The sequence below is a fragment of the Rissa tridactyla genome, chromosome 5, assembly GCF_028500815.1.
Source record: "Rissa tridactyla isolate bRisTri1 chromosome 5, bRisTri1.patW.cur.20221130, whole genome shotgun sequence".
In the NCBI taxonomy this organism is placed as follows: Eukaryota; Metazoa; Chordata; class Aves; order Charadriiformes; family Laridae; genus Rissa; species Rissa tridactyla.
In genome coordinates this window covers 2,519,864-2,542,905 of record NC_071470.1, presented here as the reverse complement: position 1 = coordinate 2,542,905, position 23,042 = coordinate 2,519,864, and the positions used below count along the sequence as shown (strand labels likewise).

Below are 23,042 nucleotides of genomic sequence, written 5' to 3'. Positions count from 1 at the left end.
AACCTGACTCCAGAAGGTGTATTTCTGTTCTACACACTATCACAGTACCTGAAAAAAAACCACAGTAAGACTATCTTCTGGTTTAAAAATGTTTATTTAAAAGAAACGGAGATCTATACCCAGATGGCTGGGAGAAAGAAAAAAAAATTCCTCAGTTCCCCCCCCCCCCCCCCCCCGCAAACCACTACTCTGCAATTTACCTTTCCCCTTAAGTTTCAGCTTCAATGTTGTATTTAAAAAACCAACCCTGAACTTTCATTTCCTTTTCCTATGCCATTAGACCTGAGGAAATTAAGTACCTTTCTCTGAAGGGTTGCATGGGATGTGAGAAGAAACCGCAATAAAATTTATTCACAATATACAAGTATAAAAATATCTTGCTTAGGGTTCGGTATAATTTAATAACTTTTTGTTGTTTCATAGGTATCTGGGAAAGGTACAGACACATGTCCTGATCCTGTTACAAGAGGTAGAATGCCAGCATTTGGTACAACATTCCAGGAGAGAGTCAAAGTGACATTCCTGTTTCCCCTGCAAAAGCAACAAAGACTATCAGCACAAACACTCAAGTTAACCAATTTTATTCGTAATTACTAATTTAAACAAATTAGGATACAAATTGTTTTCCTGATCCAGAAACAATGGGCTTTTTAGTTTTGTGTAGTTACTTCATGAAGTATTGCCTATTTTCCAGATAAGAGTCTTTTTTTTTTTTCTATTGCCCAAGTCCCTTGGAGTTGAGCACAGCACAGAACCAGTTCGGCACAGACGAGGATACTGGAAGCAGAAGCCCAGGAGCCTATTGCTCATATTAGCAGAGCATCTTCCAGCCTACACAAGAAACAGGGGATCTGGTACCCCAAGATCATCTCCTAAAAATCAAACTACAAAGATGCAACAGACTGGCAGAATATCAGAATATAGATACCTTACCACAGCAATAAAAAGACATTTAAAATGAAGTATATGCAAGTAAATCAAGAAACCATGAATAATAATTAAAAAAAAAAAAGATTTACTTACTTCAGACCATTTCCATCATCAAAGAAGAAGTACTTTGATTTCATGTCTTTTAAGAACAGCCTGGGGTTATCTCCTCTCAACAGGATCTTGTCCCAGAGCACCACCTGGTTTAGAGCCTAAAAATACAGTTGTAATTAAGTCACCAAGGTACCTTACAAGATTGTATTCAGTTACTGGAATTTCATAGCATTATTCATCTAAAAACCCTGAAGTTGAAGTACATGCTTGCAATCCATAACTAATTTAACAAAATAATGCTTTACAGAGGAGGGGAGGGGAACTAGTACTACTATACACTGAAGTCCGGCACAGAATAAATGGAAACAACAAAGAATAGCTCAATAAAACATAAGAAAGCCATATAAAATAGTCATAAGCTTTAAAGACTTACAAAGTATGATGGATTTTTCCTTTTGAATTGCAAAGGTAAGTTGCTTTCAAAGCAGTATTTAGACTTCATTTCACGTAAAGGACTTAAATTGAGCTGTCACAACACCATCTAGGTATTTAACATTTTTCCAAGTTTAATGGAAAAAAAAAAAATCTCTAATTGCAAGCGTAACTCCAAGAATTGTACGAACAATTCAAAAAGATGGATCCCAAACTCTTAAAATGTTTGAAGCTTTATACTGTTCTTTTAAGTGGCTTTTCGAAAAAATTCAAAAAAATATTTCTCAGTATTTGTGAGAACTAGTGATTAATGGGAAAAAAATTAAAGGACGAAACAAGACAATGAAGTCCCAGATCCTGATAAAGAGGCTTAAGAATTATTTTAGTACAAACACGATATCCACCAGCATGTATAAAATAATGAAGGTAATTTAAAAAAAAAAAGTGGGGAGATAGTTTGGTGCAGCAAGTTAACAGAAAAATTCAGCGGTATCATGTTAGTGGGCCATTTCATGAAATAATTTTTCCATAGGCTGTTCCACACAGATCCTACCAGCTCCATGAAAAAAGCCTATGGCTATCCAAAGTGAAATAGCAGCAGTAACCAATTTAAAGGATGAAGCAACGCCAATTATTTTGAGAAATACGACAAGATGACATAAATGTATTACGGGGCCACCGTAACTGGTATGAGCAAACACTTATGATCGATGAACAAAAGACCCACCACACCTGGCCACACCAGAGGCCACTGTACCTCGTTTCTCACAGCAGTCAACTGCAGAACGTTACAGAAAACTAAAACGCACAGAACAAGTAAGTGAAAAAACTCATTTACAACACACTACTGCTGGTAAACAACAAGGTATGTGTTACTTTTCTCCCGCTGTGCTGGGCACGCATCAATTTCACGAGGGTGAACTTCTCACCCTGCAGCTAAACTGTCCAAGAAAACAACAACCATGAAGGCCAGTGAAAACAGCCCAAGGTAGAAGGAAATGCTGGTGCCTTAACTCTTCCCAGCAGAGCTTCAGAATGTTAAAAATAGCTGCAGTACAAAACGGGTAATTGCTTCAACTTTCTTTTCGATACTTACATTGTTTTTCGTTGAATATTCTGCAGACAAATATAGAAACAATTGTTTAACATTCCAGTCAAATATACTCTGCAGATGTATGCGAGTTAAGAAAAATACCATATTGTACTTACATAACCTTGTTTTATTTTTTACTACATCTAAATAGACTACGGTAATTACAGTGAGCTCTTACCTTTCAACATACCTCATCTTATTTATAAATCAGAGGACTTTCAGGAGTTCTAATGTATATATTTTAATCATATTAAAGCAACAGGTTTTCAGTTTGTTTTTTCTTTTTAATATTTATGAAATTTAACAGCTATTTGCTCCAATGATTTAAGAGTTCTGCATTTGACACCGCAAGCTAGTTACCATAAGCTGCTGAAAGACAATCTACTGTAAAACCTTAAACATAAAGGGCAAGACAGAATTCTTCAGTAAATATCTCCAAAGCTATTGTTTATACTACCAAAGAACCCTGGCATCCAACTGTGGATCGAGATACAATAGCATGAAACAGTATATAAATACAAAATTGATGGAGTGTAGAGAGTTCAAAGAGCCTGTAATACCCACATTAGAGAAGTTCGTAGGTGGGAAGTATTGCACATTGGAAGGGACACCAGGAATTAGCAGATTTAATTACCTACTTACTACAAAGAAAGTCAGCTTATTAGACTGGAACAAAACTCTGCTCAGATTTTTGATCAACAGTAAAGACCTGATGACTGCCATTTGAGACCATCTGTATAATAAAACTGATATTCTAAATACTTGTCTGTTGATTTAGCAATAAAATGCACCATGTGAGACTGCTAAGAAAAAGACCTTTTAACTCAACAATAAAGATTAGCTGTAAACTTTTATTTCCCACTCCTCTTTTTTATTCTATTTACCACTATCCTGAAGAATAAATTAAACAGATTCCCCAACCAGTCTCAAAATTTGTTCTATCCTGTTCCACTCACCCCAAGACTGAATCATGGTTTTAAGCTGCTAATTCAAAAGGCACTAAGGAAAGAATTAAATAATTAATTGATGCTGCTGCAAGAATGCCTAGAACTGTTTCACGTCAACATTTTTCGTCATCTAACTCAGAACAACAAGCAAGATTCTGAAGATCTCCTTTGCAGGATTTCTTAACACTTGGTAAAGTTAGTCACGAATTAAGTAAGCTAAAAAGAGCTTGTGAAAACTGTCTCCTCCCCTTCCCTTTTCATAGTTTCTTTTTCTAGCTCCCATTTTATTTAGTTCTTCCTAGGACTAACAGCTTGTTTCCTTTAGTTAAGAGAGCCCATGTACCAGCAGCTCTTTACAAATTTTGTCCAAAGGGCCTACCAGAAAGTTGTATTTTACAGCTCTAGACACTGCAAGGTTTATTTACGCCAGGCATGAAAGATTAAGTCTGAGTTTTTGTAAAAAATTTTTAAAACTATTGGTACTATTAAGTCATTAAAACATGGAATCTTTACATCCACATACTGCAGACTAATCCTTGTATAAGAACATTTCTTTTAGAGGTCCTGCCCTGCCTTGCTCTGCCTCCGCCCACATACACTGCATACAATTCAATTCACTGACTTTGGAATTTTAGTCTCCGATTTTAACATGTGTAAGTATTTCAGAGGTAAAATTCAGATTAGGAGTCTACCTCTCCTGCTTCCAGCTGATGAAAAAAAAATATCCCTCTTATTCCTGTGCAACACACACCTGCAAAAGTCTGATTAACCTGTTCACCCAGCGTTCACATGCATTCAAGATTTGTATTTTGTTTGGTTTGCTTACACAATGCAGTATTCTCCAAAACAGGTAAACCGAAACACAGAGGTAATCAATGTCTTGCCTAACATGGTGACAAAAAACAGCACACAGGGAAAAATCCCAGGAATCTCAGCCCAGCTGCAAAGCAAGGCTTAATGTAATCACCTGAGGTAAAGCATGCTGCCTCCTATTTGGTTCTGACTTCTGCAGAAAAATACTGATTTTTTTTTTTTTGTTGTATATCAAGACCCTAAATCCTACAAATGATTCCCTTCTACTGTCAAAAAAACTACCCAAAACAAAACCAAACAGAAGCAGTCCCACAGAACCCTCTTTCCGCAATAAAAACCAAACAGAGAAGCAGAGAAATACAAAAGAGAAGTTGCGAAAAGGTAACGGCAATGAGAAAGAGGCCAAAAAGTAATGTGATAAGTTTTGTAGTACCTCATACGCTTCCCTATACATTTCATGCTATCTAATGTTAAAGATTTGATAGTTTAACATCTAAGCAAATAAAGGATTACAATGTCTTTTTATTTTTAAAGGAAGACAGGTACTTGTATGCAAGTATTACGTGGCCAGAACTTTGAAAGCCTCACAACAAAGTGGGTTTGAAAGGTGCATTGGAGCTTCTAGATTCAGTACGACAGTCAAAATAGTATGCTACATAAACTCTGTAATTAATTCACACCCCAAACCACCAATACAAACTTCACTTAATGGTAATACTGTCCAGATGTCAAAATGCACTTCCCATTATTAGATACAGTACACTTTGCTACAGAGCCTGGTTTTAAAAACAGGCATTAAAAAACAGAGAGAAAACAACTTGCCCTGTGTCATCTACTAGAGACAGAAGACCTATTCCAAGTTCTATTTTACTGCCCTACTTTTCACTGTTTTAAATTTATATTTTAAGACAAATTGTTAGTTTTCCTCAAGTCCTGAATATCTGTAGATTGTAGGGTAACAAAAATAGATGTCAAGATGTTCTCATTTCAAAACGTTCGCAAACCATTTTTTCCATTAAGGATATCTGCAGTAATGTCAAACGTGACGAATCCCAGATCACTTCTTTCTCTAGGTCCAGTGAAGTCTTCTACATTTTTTCTAAGACAAAAGAAAACACAAGATTATTCTTTCTCATCATTTCTCCTTCATGTGTTACATAAATTATTATTCTTATTACTTATTTCCCTTATCCGTTTTCTGTACTTTCTTTTAAATACTTTTGGCTAAAACATAATCAACATTACAAAACAAAACCTGCCTTACAGAAATTATGGCACCCCAGTTTTGAATGACAGGCCTTGCCACCACAGTAGTCTAAGTTATAAAAATAGCCTATATACTTTTTCCTGTTAACCAAAATCTCTATCTGTATGTACCTAAACTACACCACATTTCATTTTCATAAAACATGCATTAGCCATCCCCAAATATATAAAGCTGATCGGAACACCGGCAGCATAGCTGTCTGCTGGCAACCATTTTCAACATTATTCCTTAACTTGCCATAAATAAAAGCCTCTAGTGCTCAGTCTCATACGAGACACTCCAACCATTCCGATAAAACAGAGTTTATGTTTGTAGTTCACGCAGCTTACACAAGATTTCTCCCTGGAATGTATGTAAGCAGCAGTATGAAGAAAATGCTTATTTTCTTCCACATTATGGAAGCTCATATCGTTTTGGAAGACTTTATTACAAACCCTCATTTGGAGGAATATCTGATATTGCCACACTAAACCACATTAGAAAGAGAAACTTGACAATAACAAAGACAACAATTATTTTCATACACACTCACAAAGCTTATCAATTTACCAAACTTACCCTCAGCAGGCTGGCAATCAGCTATGAACTTTAATTCCTTGTGTAACAGCCATTTTACAAATTATCAACTTCTTAGTCACATTTATTCCAGTTTGAAAATTAGTCCATTAAAATATCATTTAATTAAAACTAAGCTTAGTAATCTCAAAGGAAAAAAAAAAAGTCCACCAGCAGAAAAAAACACTTTTGGAGATGGTAGTTAAGAAAAATACCACTAAAACTTCCCGATTTAAGCCTTGCTATGAATTTCCAGCCCTTCGCAAAAAACAATATATTTTTAAATAGTAAGCCCTATCAAGCACTTGACTTCATTTCTCAATCATTGTCAATCTGGTGGAGTAACTGGGTGTGCAGAACTTCTCAGAAGATTAAGAGAAGCAACTAAGGTATAACACCTCTCATTAACACCAGATCTCTGCACCACGGAAGAGACTGGCACGGCACTACAGTTTCACCCAAATAAGAATCATAGCATACCAGGTTGGAAGAGACCTCAAGGATCACCTGGCACAGCCTTTCTTGACAAAAGACAATCTGGACAAGATGGCCCAGCACCCTGTCCCAGATGAATCTTAAAAGTGTCCAATGCTGGGGATTCCACCGCTCCCTGGGGAGATTATTCTAACATCTGATTGTTCTAATTGTGAAAATTCTACTCTTCGTGTCCAATCGGTATCTCCCCTAGAGTAACTTGTACCCTTGATCCCTTGCCTTCTCCATGCGAGTCCATGTAAAAAGGGAGTCTCCATCTTCTTTGTAGCAACCTTTAGGTGGTAGTGTGCTACCTCATAGAATCACAAAATGGTCTGTGTTGGAAGGAACCTTTGAAGGCCATCTAGTCCAATCCCTCCCTCAATGAGTGGGGACATCTTCAAATAGATCAGGCTGCTCAGAGCCCCATCCAACCTGACCCGGAATGTTTCCAGGGATGGGGCATGCACAGCTTCTCTGGGCACCCTGGGCCAGGGGCTCACCGCCCTCACAGCCAAGAATTTCTGCCTCAGATCTCATCTCAGTCTCCCCTCTGTCAGTGGAAAACCCTTCCCCCTCATCCCATGGCTCCCCTCCCTGATCCAGAGTCCCTCCCCAGCTTTCCTGGAGCCCCTTTAGGGACTGGAAGGTCTCCCCGGAGCCTTCTCTTCTCCCGGCTGAACACCCCAGCTCTCTCAGCCTGTCCTCACAGCAGAGGGGCTTCAGCCCTCCCGGCATCCTTGTGGCCTCCTCTGGACCTGCTGCAACAATCTCACATATGTCAAGCTCATCAGAATACCCAAAACCATGCTTTTATGCCGGTTTTACACTGTTCGCAATCCTCAATCTAGCATAAATAGGGGGGTTTATTTTCCTAAGATATTAAACCAATCCAAAAGCCAACAGCAGTTCTCACTCTTTATTTGCATTCACCCCCCCTTTCACAAAATCATACAATTGTCATAGGTGGAAGTGACCTTTAAGACCATCAAGTCCAACCATCAACCCATGTCCCTCAGCACCACGTCTGCCCGGCTTTTAAATCCCTCCAGGGATGGTGACTCCACCACTGCCCTAGGCAGCCTCTTCCAATGCTTGACAACCCTTTCCATGAAGTTTTTCCTCATATCCATCCTAATCCTCCCCTGACACAACCTAAGGCCATTTCGTCTTGTCCCATCGCCTATTTCTTGGGAGAAGAGCCCGACCCCCCCTGGCTACCCCCTCCTTCCAGGGAGCTGCAGAGAGCGAGAAGGTCTCCCCTCAGCCTCCTCTTCTCCAGGCTGAACACCCCCAGCTCCCTCAGCTGCTCCTCACCAGACTTGTGCTCCAGACCCCTCACCAGCTCCATTGCCCTTCTCTGGACACGCTCCAGCGCCTCAGTGTCTTTCTTGGAGTCAGGGACCCAAAACTAGACACAGCAGTCAGACACAAACCCTGCTGCCACCCGCTCCTGTCACACACCAGGGGCTGCTCCAAGGCTCCATGAGCTGCTTTAGCTCGTTAACGCGGCCAAACCCGAAATGCACAAAGTCATTAGCTGCGTTAAACCACCTCATCTTCCTGTCAGCCCCGCTTCACCGCCCTGCTGAAGGAGCGGCGGCAGCCGCAGCAGGCCCATGGCGGGCGGGGCCACCCCTGCTCCCTCCCGGCCGGGCCCTGAGGCGGCGGAGGCCGGCGTGGGGCTCCCGTATTGGCCCCGGCGGGGAGCGGCCGGGAGGCGGGGACCGCCAAGGCCCCGGCCAGCGGCGGCGGCAGGGAGCTCCCGGGGCGGCTGGGCCTCCCCTCACCTCAGCGGCCCTGGCGCCCCCGTCCCTCCCCTCTCCCGCCCGCACTCACAGCGTGACCCGAGAGACGGCGATGCTGACGGGCACGCTCCGCTCCTTGAAGGCGGTGGTGATGAAGCAGCCGAAGGTGAGGGCCGCCATCACGCTCAAACAGAAGGCGAAGAGGGAGTTGGCCCGGGACAGCACCGTGTTCATCTCCCCGCTGGGCCCGGCCGCTGCTCGCAGGGGATGGGGAAGGGGAGGGGGGTGGCTCCGACGGGGACGCGGCAGGAAGCGAGCGGCGGCGGCGGCGGGTGCGCAGGGGCCGCGGAGAAAGGGGCGTGGCCCCGCCCCGGTTGGGCGGGGCTTGGCGAGGACACGCCCCCTCACATCGCGCATGCGCCCGCCCCTTCCCCACCCCCTCCCCATCCGCGACATGGCGGCGCGGCCGGGTTGCCTCAGGGACCAGCGGGTCCTGGGTGGCCATAAGGAGGGCCCCGGTCCTTGACCACTGCCGTGGGCCCTTGGAACAGCACGTCCGCATCCCCTGGGAGCGGTACCCGGGGTTGGGGCTGCTGTTTCGGACTCTCGCCGTTAATTATGACAGTATGGATGCTTGTCCTAGTTCCTTTGTAACTCTGGGGGACGAAAAGGAGAAAAGAAAAAGGGTTGTAACGTGCTGGAGCACTTTCTGTGCATGAATTATTTGCCACCTGCCATGTTTCTTAGGTATTCTTTGCACAGGGAAGTTGGTATTCGTAGCTCTGGTGGATTTCTGCATTTATTTAATAAAACGTAAATCATATTTTGAGGTGAAAGCTTGCTTTTTCTCTTGATATCACTGCTTTCACTTGATATCTTGCTTTTACTGGTGGTATGCCTTGCCATTCCCTACCTTCTTTCCTATAGGAAATATCCTATAAGATGTTCCTGTTAATTTGCCTGTGTTACACACACTCAGCACGTAAATCATCTTATCTGGAAACCTTTAGTAGCCGGACGTGTAACTGGAATCCTTTTTCCTTCCCAGCTGGCCCTGTGGCCCCGCGCCGTCTGCAGGACGAGGCCGGTTTTCACCTCGCTCCTCCTAGTGCGGCGATGGCGAAGCTCGGCTGAGGCGGTGAGAGGGTTGTCATAGAGTCATCGAATAGTTTGGGTGGGAAGGGACCTTAAAGGCCACCCAGTGCCACCCCCTGCCCTGGGCAGGGACACCTCCCACCAGCCCAGGTTGCTCCAAGCCCCGTCCAACCTGGCCTTGAACCCCTCCAGGGATGGGGCAGCCACAGCTTCTCTGGGCACCCTGGGCCAGGGGCTCACCGCCCTCACAGCCAAGAATTTCTTCCCAATATCTCATCTAAATCTCCCCTCTTTCAGTTTAAAACCGTTCCCCTTCATCCTATGGTTCCCCTCCCTGCTCCAGAGTCCCTCCCCAGCTTTCCTGGAGCCCCTTTAGGGACTGGAAGGGGCTGGAAGGTCTCCCCGGAGCCTTCTCCAGGCTGAGCCCCCCCAGCTCTCTCAGCCTGTCCTCACAGCAGAGGACGTCTCTGTCCTCTCACAGCCCTCCCAGCATCTCTGTGGCCTCCTCTGGACCTCTGCTCCAACAGGGTCCCAGCTCCTCATCCTCTTCCTTGACACACCTTGGTGCCCATTCCTGCTCCATGGACCTGCATCATCACCAGACTGAGAACCGAGGAGGGAGAGACAGTCTGTAAAATGGTTTATTTTTAACGTATTTCACTGTATTAAGTACACCAGGCCTGATTAACATGGATTTCTCAGGGCGGACAAGAGGTGTCAGCAGCGGTTCAGTTATATTTAGCTTCCCAGCCCTAAGGTTTCAATGCAGTGACTTGGAACTGGAGCGCAGATCCAAGGGTCTAAAAATGTTGGAGGCCTCCTGGTGACTGAAGGGACAGGGAGAAGAAGGGGTGGGCTGTCAGGCCATTCTGACGTGTGCGTGTTCTGGAATGATTTGCTGTTTCTTTTCCCCTGCTGTGTAACTGAGAGACAGGTCTGTGACTCAGGGAAGAAAAATCTTTGCAGATAAAGGTAGGGAATAGAAGAGGAAAAAGTACTAATGTTCTGCGTTTCCACTGACCTTAAGTATCTGTAGCACGTATCTGTAGGACCTTAAGTATCCCCTTTAATCACTGAATGTAGGACATGAAAATATCTATGGGGACATGCCTTGCAGTTGGGAACCTCATTTCCACTGAACTGTTGATTTCTGTGTGTCTGTGCATTTGCCGTAATGAAACCAGTCACAGGCCCCAAGAGGACAGGCTCTGCAGCAATATTCATAGAATCAGAATTATAGGGTTGGAAGGGCCCTCTGGAGATCACCCAGTCCCACCCCCTGCCAGAGCAGGGTCACCCAGAGCAGGTGGCACAGGAACGCGTCCAGGCGGGTTTGGGATGTCTCCAGAGTTGGAGACTCCACCACCTCTCTGGGCAGCCTGTGCCAGGGCTCTGCCACCCTCACAGCAAAGAAGTTCCTCCTCATGTTTAGGTGGAACTTCCTATGTTTGTGCCCATTACCTCTTGTCCTGTCGCTGGGCACCACTGAGAAGAGCCTGGCCCCATCCTCCTGACACTCACCCTTTAAGGATTTATAAGTGTTGATAAGATCCCCCCTCAGTCGTCTTTTTTCCAGACTGAAGAGACCCAAATCCCTCAGCCTTTCTTCATCAGAGAGGTGTTCCAGTCCCCTCATCATCTTGGTAGCCCTTTGCTGCACCCTCTCCAGCAGTTCCCCGTCCCTCTTGAAACGAGGAGCCCAGGACTGGACACAGTGCTCCAGATGCGGCCTCACTAAGGTCAGCCCCCAACCTGTCCTGGTGCGGGGGGTTATTCCTCCCCAGGTGCAGCACCCTGCACTGGCCCTTGTTGAATTTCATAAGGTTCCTCTTTGCCCAACTCTCCAGCCTGTCCAGGTCTCTCTGGATGGCAGCACGGCGTTCCTATCATCATTTATTCTGATGATAAATTCTGGCGGTTTGCATTTGGTAATTCTCAGCCTTCCTGATATTCCAGAAGAGTTCCAGAAACACAGAGACTTTCTTGTGTGAAGGTTTTTGTTGGTTTGTTATTATTTTATATTTTGATTTGTTATTCAGAACATTAATTGTTGAGAAGTAAAGGTTTTTGATTTATGGTCTGGAGCACAGTGTTACTGAATGAAACCTTGGACAACAGTTACTGAAAAGTGGGTACTTTTCCCCCAAATATTTGAAGACTTAGAAGCAACAAGGAAGCTTTTACTGCAAACTAGGGAACCGAAGCATTTCAGCTGTGAAATCTCTGCTGTAATCAAAAAGATAGCTCCAAACGTGCATGCAATTCTTTTCTTGTATCTACAAACAAAACGCTCAGTTGCCTTTGCTTTTGCTTTTAGTTCTTACAGTTCCTATTTAGAGTTTTTCATTAGGTACAAACCAACTCTGCTGCTGGGGAAAACTTAAGTAATTAAGACAGAACTTACAGGAGTAAAATAGTGCAATTTCCACAGCAGCAGTCAATACCTAAAGAAGACCAAAATCAAAAGGTTTAGCCAAATTAGTATGTGTTTTTAAGACAAATGAATAAATATGGCTGTTGCTTATGTATTTTTGGATTTATTTTAGTAGAGCCCTTAAATAAATGTTACTTAAAAGCACAGTGTGCCGGGGAAGACAGATGGTGTAATTTATTAAGGACTGATCTCTTACTGTTTCAGAACACAGAAACCTTCTGTAGCTTTTTGATGACTGAAACCTTGCAAAATGAGGAGAAAAAATCTGAAACAAAGAAGGCAGTTGTGAAGGAAGAAGGGAGGAGTATTATTCGCAATAGCTGTCTGCTGGCCAGTTCCAATTTGTTCTGTGAAAACTATAAAATCTGGGGGGGGGGTTGATAAAGAATAGTGGCATAATATTAATGGCAGAAGTCGCTGTCAGCTATCTAAGTTGTGTTAGTCTGAAGGGGTCAAATACTATCCTTATGAAAACAAATATATAGAATCTTGGGGATGCAGAAGAGTTTGGGAGACCATTTCCAAGAGGCGGTGGTGTAAGGTATTCGGTGTGGATATTCGGTATCCCTGAGCAGTGTACTCAGGCCCAGGCCAGCAGAGCACCTAAGGCCGGTTCTTACTTTAAGGAATTTCCTAATTTTTCATTACAAACTAATTGAACAAAATGCAGAGATTTGATTGGGAGCAGGTCTGAAATGTAGAATTCTCCCTCCTTCTTCTGTTCTTCCCCAGAATTGTCCTACTTTGGAACTGTGTTCTTTTGCGCTCTTTGATCTATTAATCATGTGGTTTTTTTGGTTTTTTTATAGTGTTGTCACTTCAGCAGGATTGATCCCCCTCAGCAGCTGCTGATCAGAGTGGTCTTCTGAGAGAGAGCGGCTTGATGCCTTTGGTTGAGATCTTTCTACTTTGATGTTCAGGTTAGTGAGTGATTCCTTTAATCGTCTGTAAACAAAATAGCAAGCGTTGGCACTGACTGTCCACGGAGATTGCTGTGAGTTCTTTGTTTTTCCGCTGAAGACGGATCAGCTCTAACAAGGTACACGCAGACAGAACAGTTTGTGTCCAGGGCCATGTATATACTTCCTAAATATCAGCATAAAATTCTAAATCCTTCATTGAATTTGTCTTTTATGAATTATTGAAATGTTAGCTCTTTTAAGAGACAGTAGCAACACACAGCTTCTTACGCAGCTCTGGGTAATAAACGTGGCCGTGAGCAACTTGGGGAATTTTTGTCTCTATTGCAACAGCCCCCTTCCAGTTTGCACTTCTTCTGGGTGGGCTGTTTTTACAACTGGCCTGGAAAGGCTGTGGCTAAGAGAAGTCTTTCCAGACTGCGTTGAAGGGGTTTTGTTTTTAACCTTCTTCTCACCTCCATTTTTTTTCCTTTGGATCTACAAAGTATGGAGAATAAGAAGATAAGCAAGTAGAAATTTTGACTTGGCTCTCTGTTCTTATTGCTAGTCCTCCAGCAAGAAAATTTCAGAGAATTTTAAATTTCTGGTTTCGGAATGAACTTGATATTTTATAACACTGTCTCATTTAGTGCCGTATGAATGCTTAATTGGACATGGAACCACACATTCTTGGCTCCAAAACCAACTCCAAGTGTGTTTTGGAGCCCAACAGAGTTCATTTTTGGCTCCTGACAGGTTTGCCGTTGCCCATCCCGTGGCGTACGAAGCCATGTTAGGTAAAGTCCTCTCATACATCGCTGATTCAGCCAAAGCTTTCACGCTTCATTGTGCTTTGCATTCTGTGGCAAGAAGCCTGGGGGCTACTGGTTCACCTCACTCTAGTTTTACCTCGTTTCCTACGTCAGTTACGACTTCTTCATCACAAAGTATTTTTATGTCACTTGTAAAAGCACCAGGCAGAGACTGTCATGCCTTGGCTTGAGGAAGAGAAAGTTTTGCTAGCTCTGTCACGATGAGATCACTTCACTGATCCCACTTGTAGTGCATGGAAAAAACTTTTCTGATATGAACGCTAGCCATGGGAGTCAGCGTATAGTGACCGAGCCACGACACGTGCAGAATCATCTTTTAACTCTCATCCCTACTAAGTCATGACATTGACTTTGTAATTTCCTTTTATTAATACCCTTCGCAGGCAGCAGAATGTACTTTACGCATAAAGGAGACAAATGAAACCACTTTTACTTAGTCTAGAAGAAAACCTGGCAAAAGTTTGAAGAAAGCGGGTACAAAGTTAAAGGAAACGGATAGTTTCACTGTTTTTAGAAACAGTTTGTAATGAAGAAAAAAAGAAATCACTTAATCAATTAAAAATTAAAAGACAGACTATAATGTAGAATAAAATCAACAATTTTGAAATTAATTCAAATTGGTGATGGAGAACATTTGCAACTCAGAAATACTATTTTGAGCAGACTTTTTCACTTTAGAGTAACTGACAAATGTCTTATCTTGATGACATAATTTAAAGGCTTTACACATAAATAAATAAAAACTAACTGTAGATCCAAAATAGTTTCAAAAGTCCTGGTAGTATTAGTTCAAACAGCTGACGAGGTCTGTCTGGGTTTCCGAGTGGCAGAGAAGAGGCATTAGGCGCGAATCTGGTCTTTTGAAAACTGTCAGTTGAAACAGAAAATTTCTGTCAAGTCCGTTTCTCTTGTGCTGACTATACATGTGATGGGAAACAAATCTTCACATTGTGGCTTTTCTGGGATTTTCATGTTCCCGATGTAGTTACTATTTATTTAGAGACAGCTGTTTAATGAGAATACGTGACGTTTTGCCGTTCATTAAAGAAAAGATTAACTGTAAAAACTGCGGAAGCACCAGGTTCAGTTAGATGAACTTAGATGAACAGGGTGGGTGCGCTGCCTGCTAGAGAAATGAGAAATAGCAAAGGCAGTTCTGTCGAGCGGGTTCAAATATCAAAAGCGTAGTAGCGGTAGTACCACATACCGCAGGCAGAGGGTGAGTCAGTTGCTGAAGAAGGAATCTGGGAAGTTCTATAGGCATGCGGTTGGGGATGAAAACATTTGTTTGGACCCAAGAAGGGAACTATGCACAGGGAAAGAGATGCAAAACGAGGAGACTCTTCAAAGTCTCACTGATACAGCCTTATCAATACGTTAAGCCATCAAAAATTACAGCTAAATATCCTGAAGAGGCAGCTCGTATGCGCATTTTGACATTACTCTCCCCTCATAGTTTGCTACTGTAGCAGAATGGGGTGGTAGGGGGCGAGAGGGCTTTTTTCAGTGTGAAGTCCAAAACGTTAGTTTAAACTCATCAGCAGTTTAAATTGCCAGATTTTGAACTGAGGTGGCTGAATACCACCGCGCATTCCTACCCGTGAATTTCCAGGAAGGGAGAAGGAGGGGCAGGAACCTTCAGCGGAGGAATGGAATGGGCAGCTGGAGGTGGGAACCTTTTAAGCTCCTGGGGGACAAGATTTGCTAGAGTTTGTCTGTCAGCAGGCTGTGTGTGCCTGCTCTCTGACACGTTTCTGGTTTTAGTAATGTCTCCAAGTACTCACATGACTGACTTTGGAATCTTCTATAATACTCTTATTAATTGGGTTGCATTCGGTATCCAAACAGGACTGCAATAAATGCTGTAGGACAAACTTACTAGGTTTCTTAGCAGAACTCCGATTGAATTTATTTGTAAGCAGGTCAGTTATACCCGCTTCCCTTCTGTACAGAACTTTACTGTCAGTGCTTAGATGGACTGGCCAAGCAGATCAAGCGTGCTCATGTGATAATGTTGCTGATAGCAGGGCTTGTTTGATATTAGACTTGGTAGTTGAAGTGGAATCTATCACCATTGTGAGAAGCAGCTATCCAGTGGGTGTATAACAAAGCGATACAGCTTTAAAATGTCTCTGTATTCTTTCAAAGAACCGAGAAAGTTAGAAAACTGGAATTTCATGATTGCTTGAATATCACATACATGTGAGAATGTCTGCTGCATCTAGAGATACTGATTGATATTTAAATCCTTGACCACTAATTCCATCCTCTGGAAATCCCAATATGTAAGTCGGGATGTTAGAACTATTTTCTGAGATTGGAGTAGTGTTTTCAACAGACAGGAAAGACAAAACGCCTGAATAAAGCCGATTTAAATTCCTTAAAAGTTAGCAGTAGAATAAGCAAACTTTCTGTGATGTTAAAAATGAAAGGTTGCATCATTCATGTACCAGAAGAACTTGATTTGTGTAAAACCCAAACTGTGTCAGAGCACTGGTTTTAATACAGTGGAGGGGAAAAAAAAATGTACTACCGTATCCACCCAGAAGCATGATTTTGGACTTTCCGGAGCAGTTTGAGAAGTGATTGAAAATAAAGTGCTACACCAAAATATAGAGAGAAACTATTTACGTATTTGTGTAAGATAAATTTTTGTGCGTTAAAGCTTTTTAAATGGTGTGTTTCATAGCATTATGAGAGAAGAGGAATGGTTTCTAAATACATAGCTGTTCAGTGGAATGAGTGTCAAAAGTCAGAGCGTGACTACTACTACAGAAGAGGAGGGTAACACGTTTTAGGACACTGACTTTGACTTTCCCCTGTTACACTGTTTAAGAAGTAATTGCATGGCATTTTGAAAGAGGTTTTGGGTGATCAGAAGACTAGCGTGAACTATGAAAACTGCAGAAATCTGAATGAAGCATAACTTTGGATATCAGTTATAATTCACGCTGCATTGTTTGCGTAGATTCTGGAGTGACGTAGCATGAAGGTACTTCAGAAGAAAAGCTGTAAAAAGGAGATGTAGGCCTTTTGTTTGTTTGTTTTAGAGTGTTGCGTTTGCTTCAGTTGGCAACAGAACTCTCGGGTTTTTGTGCTGAGAATATGGCTTCGCCACGAGGTCGAGTACATCTGTAGAATTTTTAAAGATAGCAACAGGGTGGAGTGAAAAAGCAGTTCAGATCTGAAGTGAGCTTGGTCTACTCTGGGCGAAACTTTGTCTTCTCTTACTTTTCTTCTTTTTATCCCCCAGAACAGCTGCACAAAGTCTGTACTCTGGCCACCTCCTCATGTTTTACAAAGAAAGAGCAGTGTCTGGGCTGTGCTAATGGGCTTGAGCTCCTGTTTGGTAAAGAACGCAGCAGCTCTTTGATGTCTTTCAGTCACTCCCAGTTTCTGAATTTCTTGTAGCTATCAGCTAAATATGATTTGTTTGTTTTTCTATGCCTAAGCATAGACGCATAATATCCTTAAGTTACGACGGATATTACTGAAAAGAACATGTAATAATTTTTTTTAAAGTTATTTCATGGTATATCTGTATTTTTTTGCCTTACCTTCAATGTCAACTTAAGGCAACATTTTGCAGAACAACGTATATGAGCAAATACATTTTCAAGTGGTTGCTCTATATCTAGATTTACTCAGTTCAAATGCTTTGAATAGAAAATAATAGAAAAAATTGCTTAAAGAACATACATCAAGGAGGAAACAACATAAATAACATTCAGTAACTTCAGACGGGTCAGATAAAATTTCAAGTATTGAGGATTGGCGTCCCATACACCTATTAAATACAAGTCAGCAGGTCACTGAGCAGGTCGTTTCTCGTGCTGAATTAGACGTTGCCTTTTTGGTAGCTCAGGCTTCTCAGCATTTTTGAGTCCTACATCAAGCACTGTGTGCTTACATCAGAAGCTCAGTACTAGAACTAGTGGCTTCTTCCTGATTTTAAGTTAAACTCTTTCCGTTCCGACGTCGTTGTTTTTGAAATTTCTCCTGGTCCGTAATGTCTGCTGTATAAAATAATGCATTCTTTAAAGCACATAAGAGTTCCCGTTCCTCTGCCTGGCATCCTATTTCATGAAATCATCTTGTTATATTTGTTACTAGCCAGAAGTTTCAAAACCAGGACGACTGTTTTGACTTCTTGTGTAGTTTTAGCCAAATCTCTTCTATGTGGAGAAGGACATGCAGGGGAAGTGTCATGCAAATAATTCCTTATACTGTATTGCATATCTCCCCTTTAAAAAAACATTTTCACTCTCAGACATTTAGATGCATCTCCAAAATACTGAAGAAAACTGTTAAGACTAACTGTAACAGAATTTGTGCCGTGAGTATAGTTACTCTCCTACAGCCTATACTAGTCTAAATTTAAAGATACTACTTTAAAAGATTTAATTAAAAGTAAATGTATTTTCCAGAACTAAAGACAAAGTATATGGCATAAAGAAATCGTATTTCTAAGGGTTTTATGGTCTTTAGTATTAAAAAATGTCTTCAAAGATTAAATATTATATCGGTTGTGTTTTTTGTCTTGTCTCTCTCGCCCTACCGAAAACTAAGCACACCAGTCTTCTAAAGCGTTGAGGGAGAATTGCCAGAATAAACTAAAGAGTTTATTAATGTGGTTGTGTAATTAGTCGTAGAAGGTAGAGCATATTTTTCTCTAATAGTTGCTCACTTCGGTTGTGGGTAAATCGCATTAGATTTCTCAAGCAGTTGGAATTCGTATAAACAGGTGCTGCTGCTGTGAATGCTTTATTTCCGCACTTGGCCACTACACAGGAAAGCTGTAAAGGGCAGCATACTTCGTCTGAGCTCTGGAGTTAGAAATTAACCACTTTTACAGGCATTACAAATGGCAATATTGCTATCTTGGATATACTGCTTATGTCCTTTAGAAATGATAACTGGCCAAGCTACATGGAAAAGGAATTTAAGCCGACAAATTCCAGCATTTGAAGTTTTTTAAGTGGCTTTAAAATTAAAATAGTCAATTGCCAGAAACGGGGAGAGCATACCAGAGAAATGGTTACGTTGTTCTCGTTTTATTCGCGGGGGGTATGTCAAGCTAGGGGGATCCTTGCCTGTCACGGTATTACGATGTTCTTAAAACAAAACAAAACTCTTAGTATTGTTTATCTGCAGCGTAGCTCGGTGCCGTTTTCCTGGGTGCTATGAGAAAACCTGAAATGTTACAATAATTTTACATGCTATGCCTTTTGCAGCCATTAAGTGAGTGAACAGCCAATATTTCATTTTATTTAGGTTTGTTATCCAAATTTTGTATTAAAAGAAAAATTATTAGTTTCTGTCTTGTTTTCACCAGAATGGCAGAGTGTTTTGTTAACAGCACTGAAGCCATCTCCAGAGCACTCCTCTTGAGGGGTCCTTTTCAACCCACTTTACAAGTGAGGAAACGAGGCAGAGACATTTCATTCCCAAAAGTCAAAATGCTACGGGGAATGTGACTGTCCAGATCAAGCCACTGCTCTTTTCGAGTGTTCTGATATTTGTATACCGGTGTATGTTTGTTACGTATTGCTGATGCGTTTCTATTTGGAATTCTGCACTGCTCCAACAGCTTCACGTTGCCATGCAATAGAAAATTTGGAACATTTAAATATCATTTTTTTACGCTCTCCCCTGGCATGACATCGCCTGTCACATCCTTTATTTATTTACTTATGCTTCTACTTTCTGATTTCCATTATAGCGCCTGGAGCTTTCTGTTCCCGGTTCTCCCAGTCTGCCCGGGCTCGCTCCCAGCTATTTTGGGTTCAGTTCTCAGCATTCACATTGTTGATTGTTCCAAAATGCCGTGTGAGCGTTAACATCTGAGCACTTGCTCTGTTTTCATGAGCGGGTGCCTGGTAGCATGGGTTTGCCAACGAGCTCTAATGGCACTTGCTGCGGAGCTCTCGTGGCCTTAGATTAGGATGCGCTCGGTTGTCCTGTGCACTTGGGAGAGCTTCCAGTTAAGCTGGCACTTCTAGAGCTTTAAAAAAGAAGAACTATTATTAGGAGAGTAATTTTGCCAGCTTCTTCTGAGCATGTGTGAACTGAAGTTCTCAAAACTCAGGATTTCTTTCATTTTTACGTAGTTTATCGCTAAGAAGGGAAACTTTCGAGAGGACAAAAGGCAAGCTTTGATACAGGAATAACCCTTCTGCTCTATTTTCACGTTATTTCTAAAACATAAGTTTTATCAATGAGGGTTTTTTAAAGATCACTTAACAAAATATTCTATGCACCCACAGCCTGATTTTTGAAAAGGTTTTTGTTGTTTTTGTTGAGCCTTTACAGAAAAGTTCAACCTGAAGAAGACAACCTAAAAACTGAGAAATTTCTTTGCGGTGATTTATCTACTGCAATTGTAAGAAGCAGGAAACAGAACTGTAAGGCGAAGATTAAGTCTGAGCGCTGCTGTTGACTCCAGCTGTTATTGATAGTAATGGCTGTTTGGGTTTTCACCTCTGTAAAGAAAGACTATTTTGCTAATTAATAAAACATGGGAGAAGTCCGGATGAGAAAGCACAGCTACTGCATCACGTAATGCGGAGTCAGGGAAAAAAAGGTGTCAGGTAAAACACTCTGAAGAAGAAAAATGTTTTCCATGAGATAATTATGAATCTTCCTTATTCTTCACGGTACATTTGCAACACAGGTACTTAGGATGGCTGGGGTATTCCGTGGACTGATGGAGTTAAGCTTAATAATACTAGTAGAAAGATGGAAGAAGCAAGACATTCCAACACTGGATATGTTACTAAGGAAAATACCATTTCTATTAATGATTGAAACGGAAATTGGCAGTGGTGGCTCAGAACATAATGCCTATTTATCCCTATGGAAAACATGACACCTCAATGCAGTGTCAGATAACAATGTGCCAAATATAAAAAGGGATTTTCATTTGGCATTTTAAGTACTCACTCCTGCTTCTAACTATGGTATGAGGAGAGCAGTTCCTATTCTGGCTGGATGAGAAAATGTCTATAAATGAAATTTAGGAGAAAATGCATATATTTTTTCACAGACTAATCTAGTTTACAGGGTAAACTGCCTTTTAATTGCTTTTTCTAGTTACTGTTTTGACTTTTATGCGGATTAATTTTTTTTCAAAGAAAAAAGACTGAACGTCTGTTTCTCTCAAGATAAGCACAATTCAGTTCCTCTCTGTTAAAAAATCTTGATGCTTATTTCCAAGCACATTTCCTTTTATCATTGTCTTTTCTTCATTTCTATAAGTTTATTTGAATGTAGTTTCCAGAAAATATTATAGTTTCTTACTCTAATGCATTACTCCTGGAGCCAGATGATAAGAGGTGCTTTATGTTGCCACTTTCCTTTCAGAAATGGGATTTTGGATCGTATCCTTGATGTCTGCTGTGCTCTTCGTTGGAGTCTGGGGATCTGCAGCTGCGGGGGCCTTTGGCTCGTGCCCTCTGGTCCCGAGGGACGGTTGCCAACATTCTAAAATGCTTTTTTTCTGGCCATCAAATGAGAGAATCCAGCGTAGAATAGAAAGGAGTGTTTCAGTTTAAGATTACTGTGGGTATTTTTAAACTAGACTTAAAGACACTATTTCTTTTATTTAAAAGGAAATGTAAAAGTTTAGGCCAGGACCCTTTCCTATGCTGCTGCGGTTCTTTATTTTAGGGTTATAGCTTACTTTGGGATCCCGTTCTGTCCTGCAGCTCCTCCGTTTGTATCGTGTTGTGACACCATTATATACTCAGCAGTTACTCACACTAATGGAACAATTTGTGCCTAACTGCTGATGACCATGAGTAATATCTTTACGGTATATAAGCAAATTCATTCTTAAAAACTCTGAGGAATTTAGATTCCCCTTTCTAAAACCGGCCAGGAAATAAAGCCGGTTGTGTCATAGGTTTAAAATAACATGATGCAGCACAATGAAATGTGTATGATAAGCATAAATTTTCCATGTTGTAAATTTGCCATTGCATTGATTTAATTTTAATTGCATTTTAATTAATTTAATTTTGGGTGCTCCGAGATCTTATTTCTAAAAATATCCAGGAGTTTGATTTTTATAGTCTGCTCTTTTTGTGTAATGCTGTGAGCCACGTATACCAGATATTTTCATTCAGCCTGAACAAAATAATAAGAGACTGTCAAAGCCGGTGGGTATTAAATCCCTGTTTCTTTATTAATGTGTATTTCAAATATTTACTGACGTGGTTCTAGTTTTGTCAGAAAACATATAGTAGTCTAACATAAAATGAAGTACTTAGAAGCAGGAGAACTTAGTTTAGCAAAAATTGATTACCTGAGTTACCTGGTTCAGTACATGAACTTGTAGTTCTTGGTAATAATACTTTTGACAGCGGATTTTTAAACATGTGTTAATAGGGTAAATAAATGAATTAGAAATGCAGAATTTGGAATGAAACAGACCTTTTGAGTGGAACAAGTACAATCCAGGGTCTTGGAACCTGTGGCTGTTATATTCCGTCCCACTGGAATATCACCAGGCTAGCAGGAGCGGTAGTGAACTCAATACTATGTACAGTATAAATAATCGTCATATTTTGAGCAGCAAGCATCATGACCAGCTGATATTTTCTTTCCTCAGGACCAGTTGTTCCCAAGAGTGCGTGGCTGGAGCCATATGATCTTATCAACACATTTGAGAGCCCGACCCAAACACTGAGAGAGATTTCGCCGCAGCAATGACTGTCATAGAAGAAAGTCGCCCTTTTGCCCAGCAGCTATCCAATGTCTACTTTACTATACTTTCCCTTTTTTGTTTTAAACTTTTTGTGAAGATCAGCCTCGCCATCCTTAGCCATTTCTACATTGTGAAAGGAAACCGCAAGGAGGCAGCAAGGATAGCTGCTGAATTTTACGGAGTTCCTCAAGGACAAGGTATGTTTGTATTTACTATCTTATCACTACTGTGTGGGGGGTTTGTTCTTACTGGTAATTATTTTTGCCAGGTAATTATTTATCTGTTAGCCTCATTTATATTCAGTATGTCAAATGATATGTGTGAATGGTTTTTTTTTTTTACTGTAGTTCTCACTGGGGTTTTTAAACAAAAATTATTTGAAGGAGTGTTGTTAGATTGGTTAAGCTTTTTTTTTTTTTTTTAGGTTATTAAGTTCAGAATAAAACTGAAATATTACAGCCAGTGCCCTGTTAGGAGAGAGGCCTATACTTAAGATGGTTGTATTTAAGATTGAAAAATACTTCCCAATCTAAGACGGTTTTCCAAATTGCTTCTGAGGTTCCCCATCTTACACATTTGTGGTTGAAATTTTCCACGCTTGGCACATGATTATTTTACAATGCTTTAGTGAAAATAGTCCAAATATTTCTGAGCATTATTTCTTAAGTTAAAATTTCCTTATAATAATTTATTTGAGAAGATACTGTCCTTCTGTACTTTGAATGAGTGTCTTGGCAGATATCAGGAAGCCTAACGCTGGTCAG

General features: G+C 41.3%; 2 protein-coding genes across 7 annotated transcripts in view; one reads left to right on the top strand and one right to left on the bottom strand.

The window, feature by feature from the left end:
* Nucleotides 1-381: 381 nt before the first annotated feature.
* Nucleotides 382-8,669, bottom strand: SPCS3 (signal peptidase complex subunit 3). The gene is made up of 5 exons (XM_054202527.1): nt 8,402-8,669; nt 5,292-5,365; nt 2,510-2,586; nt 1,024-1,139; nt 382-531 (listed from the first exon to the last, which is right to left on the bottom strand). The coding sequence occupies exons 1-5, from the start codon at nt 8,542-8,544 to the stop codon at nt 399-401; spliced, it is 543 nt and encodes a 180-aa protein (XP_054058502.1). The 5' UTR covers nt 8,545-8,669; the 3' UTR covers nt 382-398.
* ASB5 (ankyrin repeat and SOCS box containing 5) overlaps nt 8,323-23,042 on the top strand; it is a 44,359-nt gene continuing 29,639 nt past the window's right edge. The window contains exons 1-7 of one of the 6 annotated variants that reach the window (XM_054202523.1): nt 8,802-8,934; nt 9,359-9,448; nt 10,340-10,377; nt 12,649-12,759; nt 18,907-18,988; nt 20,934-21,131; nt 22,183-22,475. In XM_054202523.1, coding sequence (XP_054058498.1) covers nt 22,280-22,475 — 196 coding nt within the window. In that variant the 5' untranslated portion in view covers nt 8,802-8,934; nt 9,359-9,448; nt 10,340-10,377; ... (2 more) ...; nt 20,934-21,131; nt 22,183-22,279. Of the gene's footprint in view, nt 8,477-8,801; nt 8,935-9,358; nt 9,449-10,339; nt 10,378-12,648; nt 12,760-18,906; nt 18,989-20,933; nt 21,132-22,182; nt 22,476-23,042 lie in introns of those variants that run through there. The other 5 variants (XM_054202520.1, XM_054202522.1, XM_054202524.1 and 2 more) reach the window with 5 other exon arrangements.

Excerpts from the sequence above, each read along its gene's own strand:
- SPCS3 (XM_054202527.1), bottom strand. The coding sequence starts at position 8,544 with ATGAACACGGTGCTGTCCCGGGCCAACTCCCTCTTCGCCTTCTGTTTG. Across the intron at positions 2,587-5,291 it reads CACGTTTGACATTACTGCAG|ATCTGCAGAGTATATTTGAC; the intron begins ATATCCTTAATG and ends TAACTCGCATAC. Across the intron at positions 532-1,023 it reads GATGATGGAAATGGTCTGAA|GGGAAACAGGAATGTCACTT; the intron begins GTAAGTAAATCT and ends TTGCTTTTGCAG.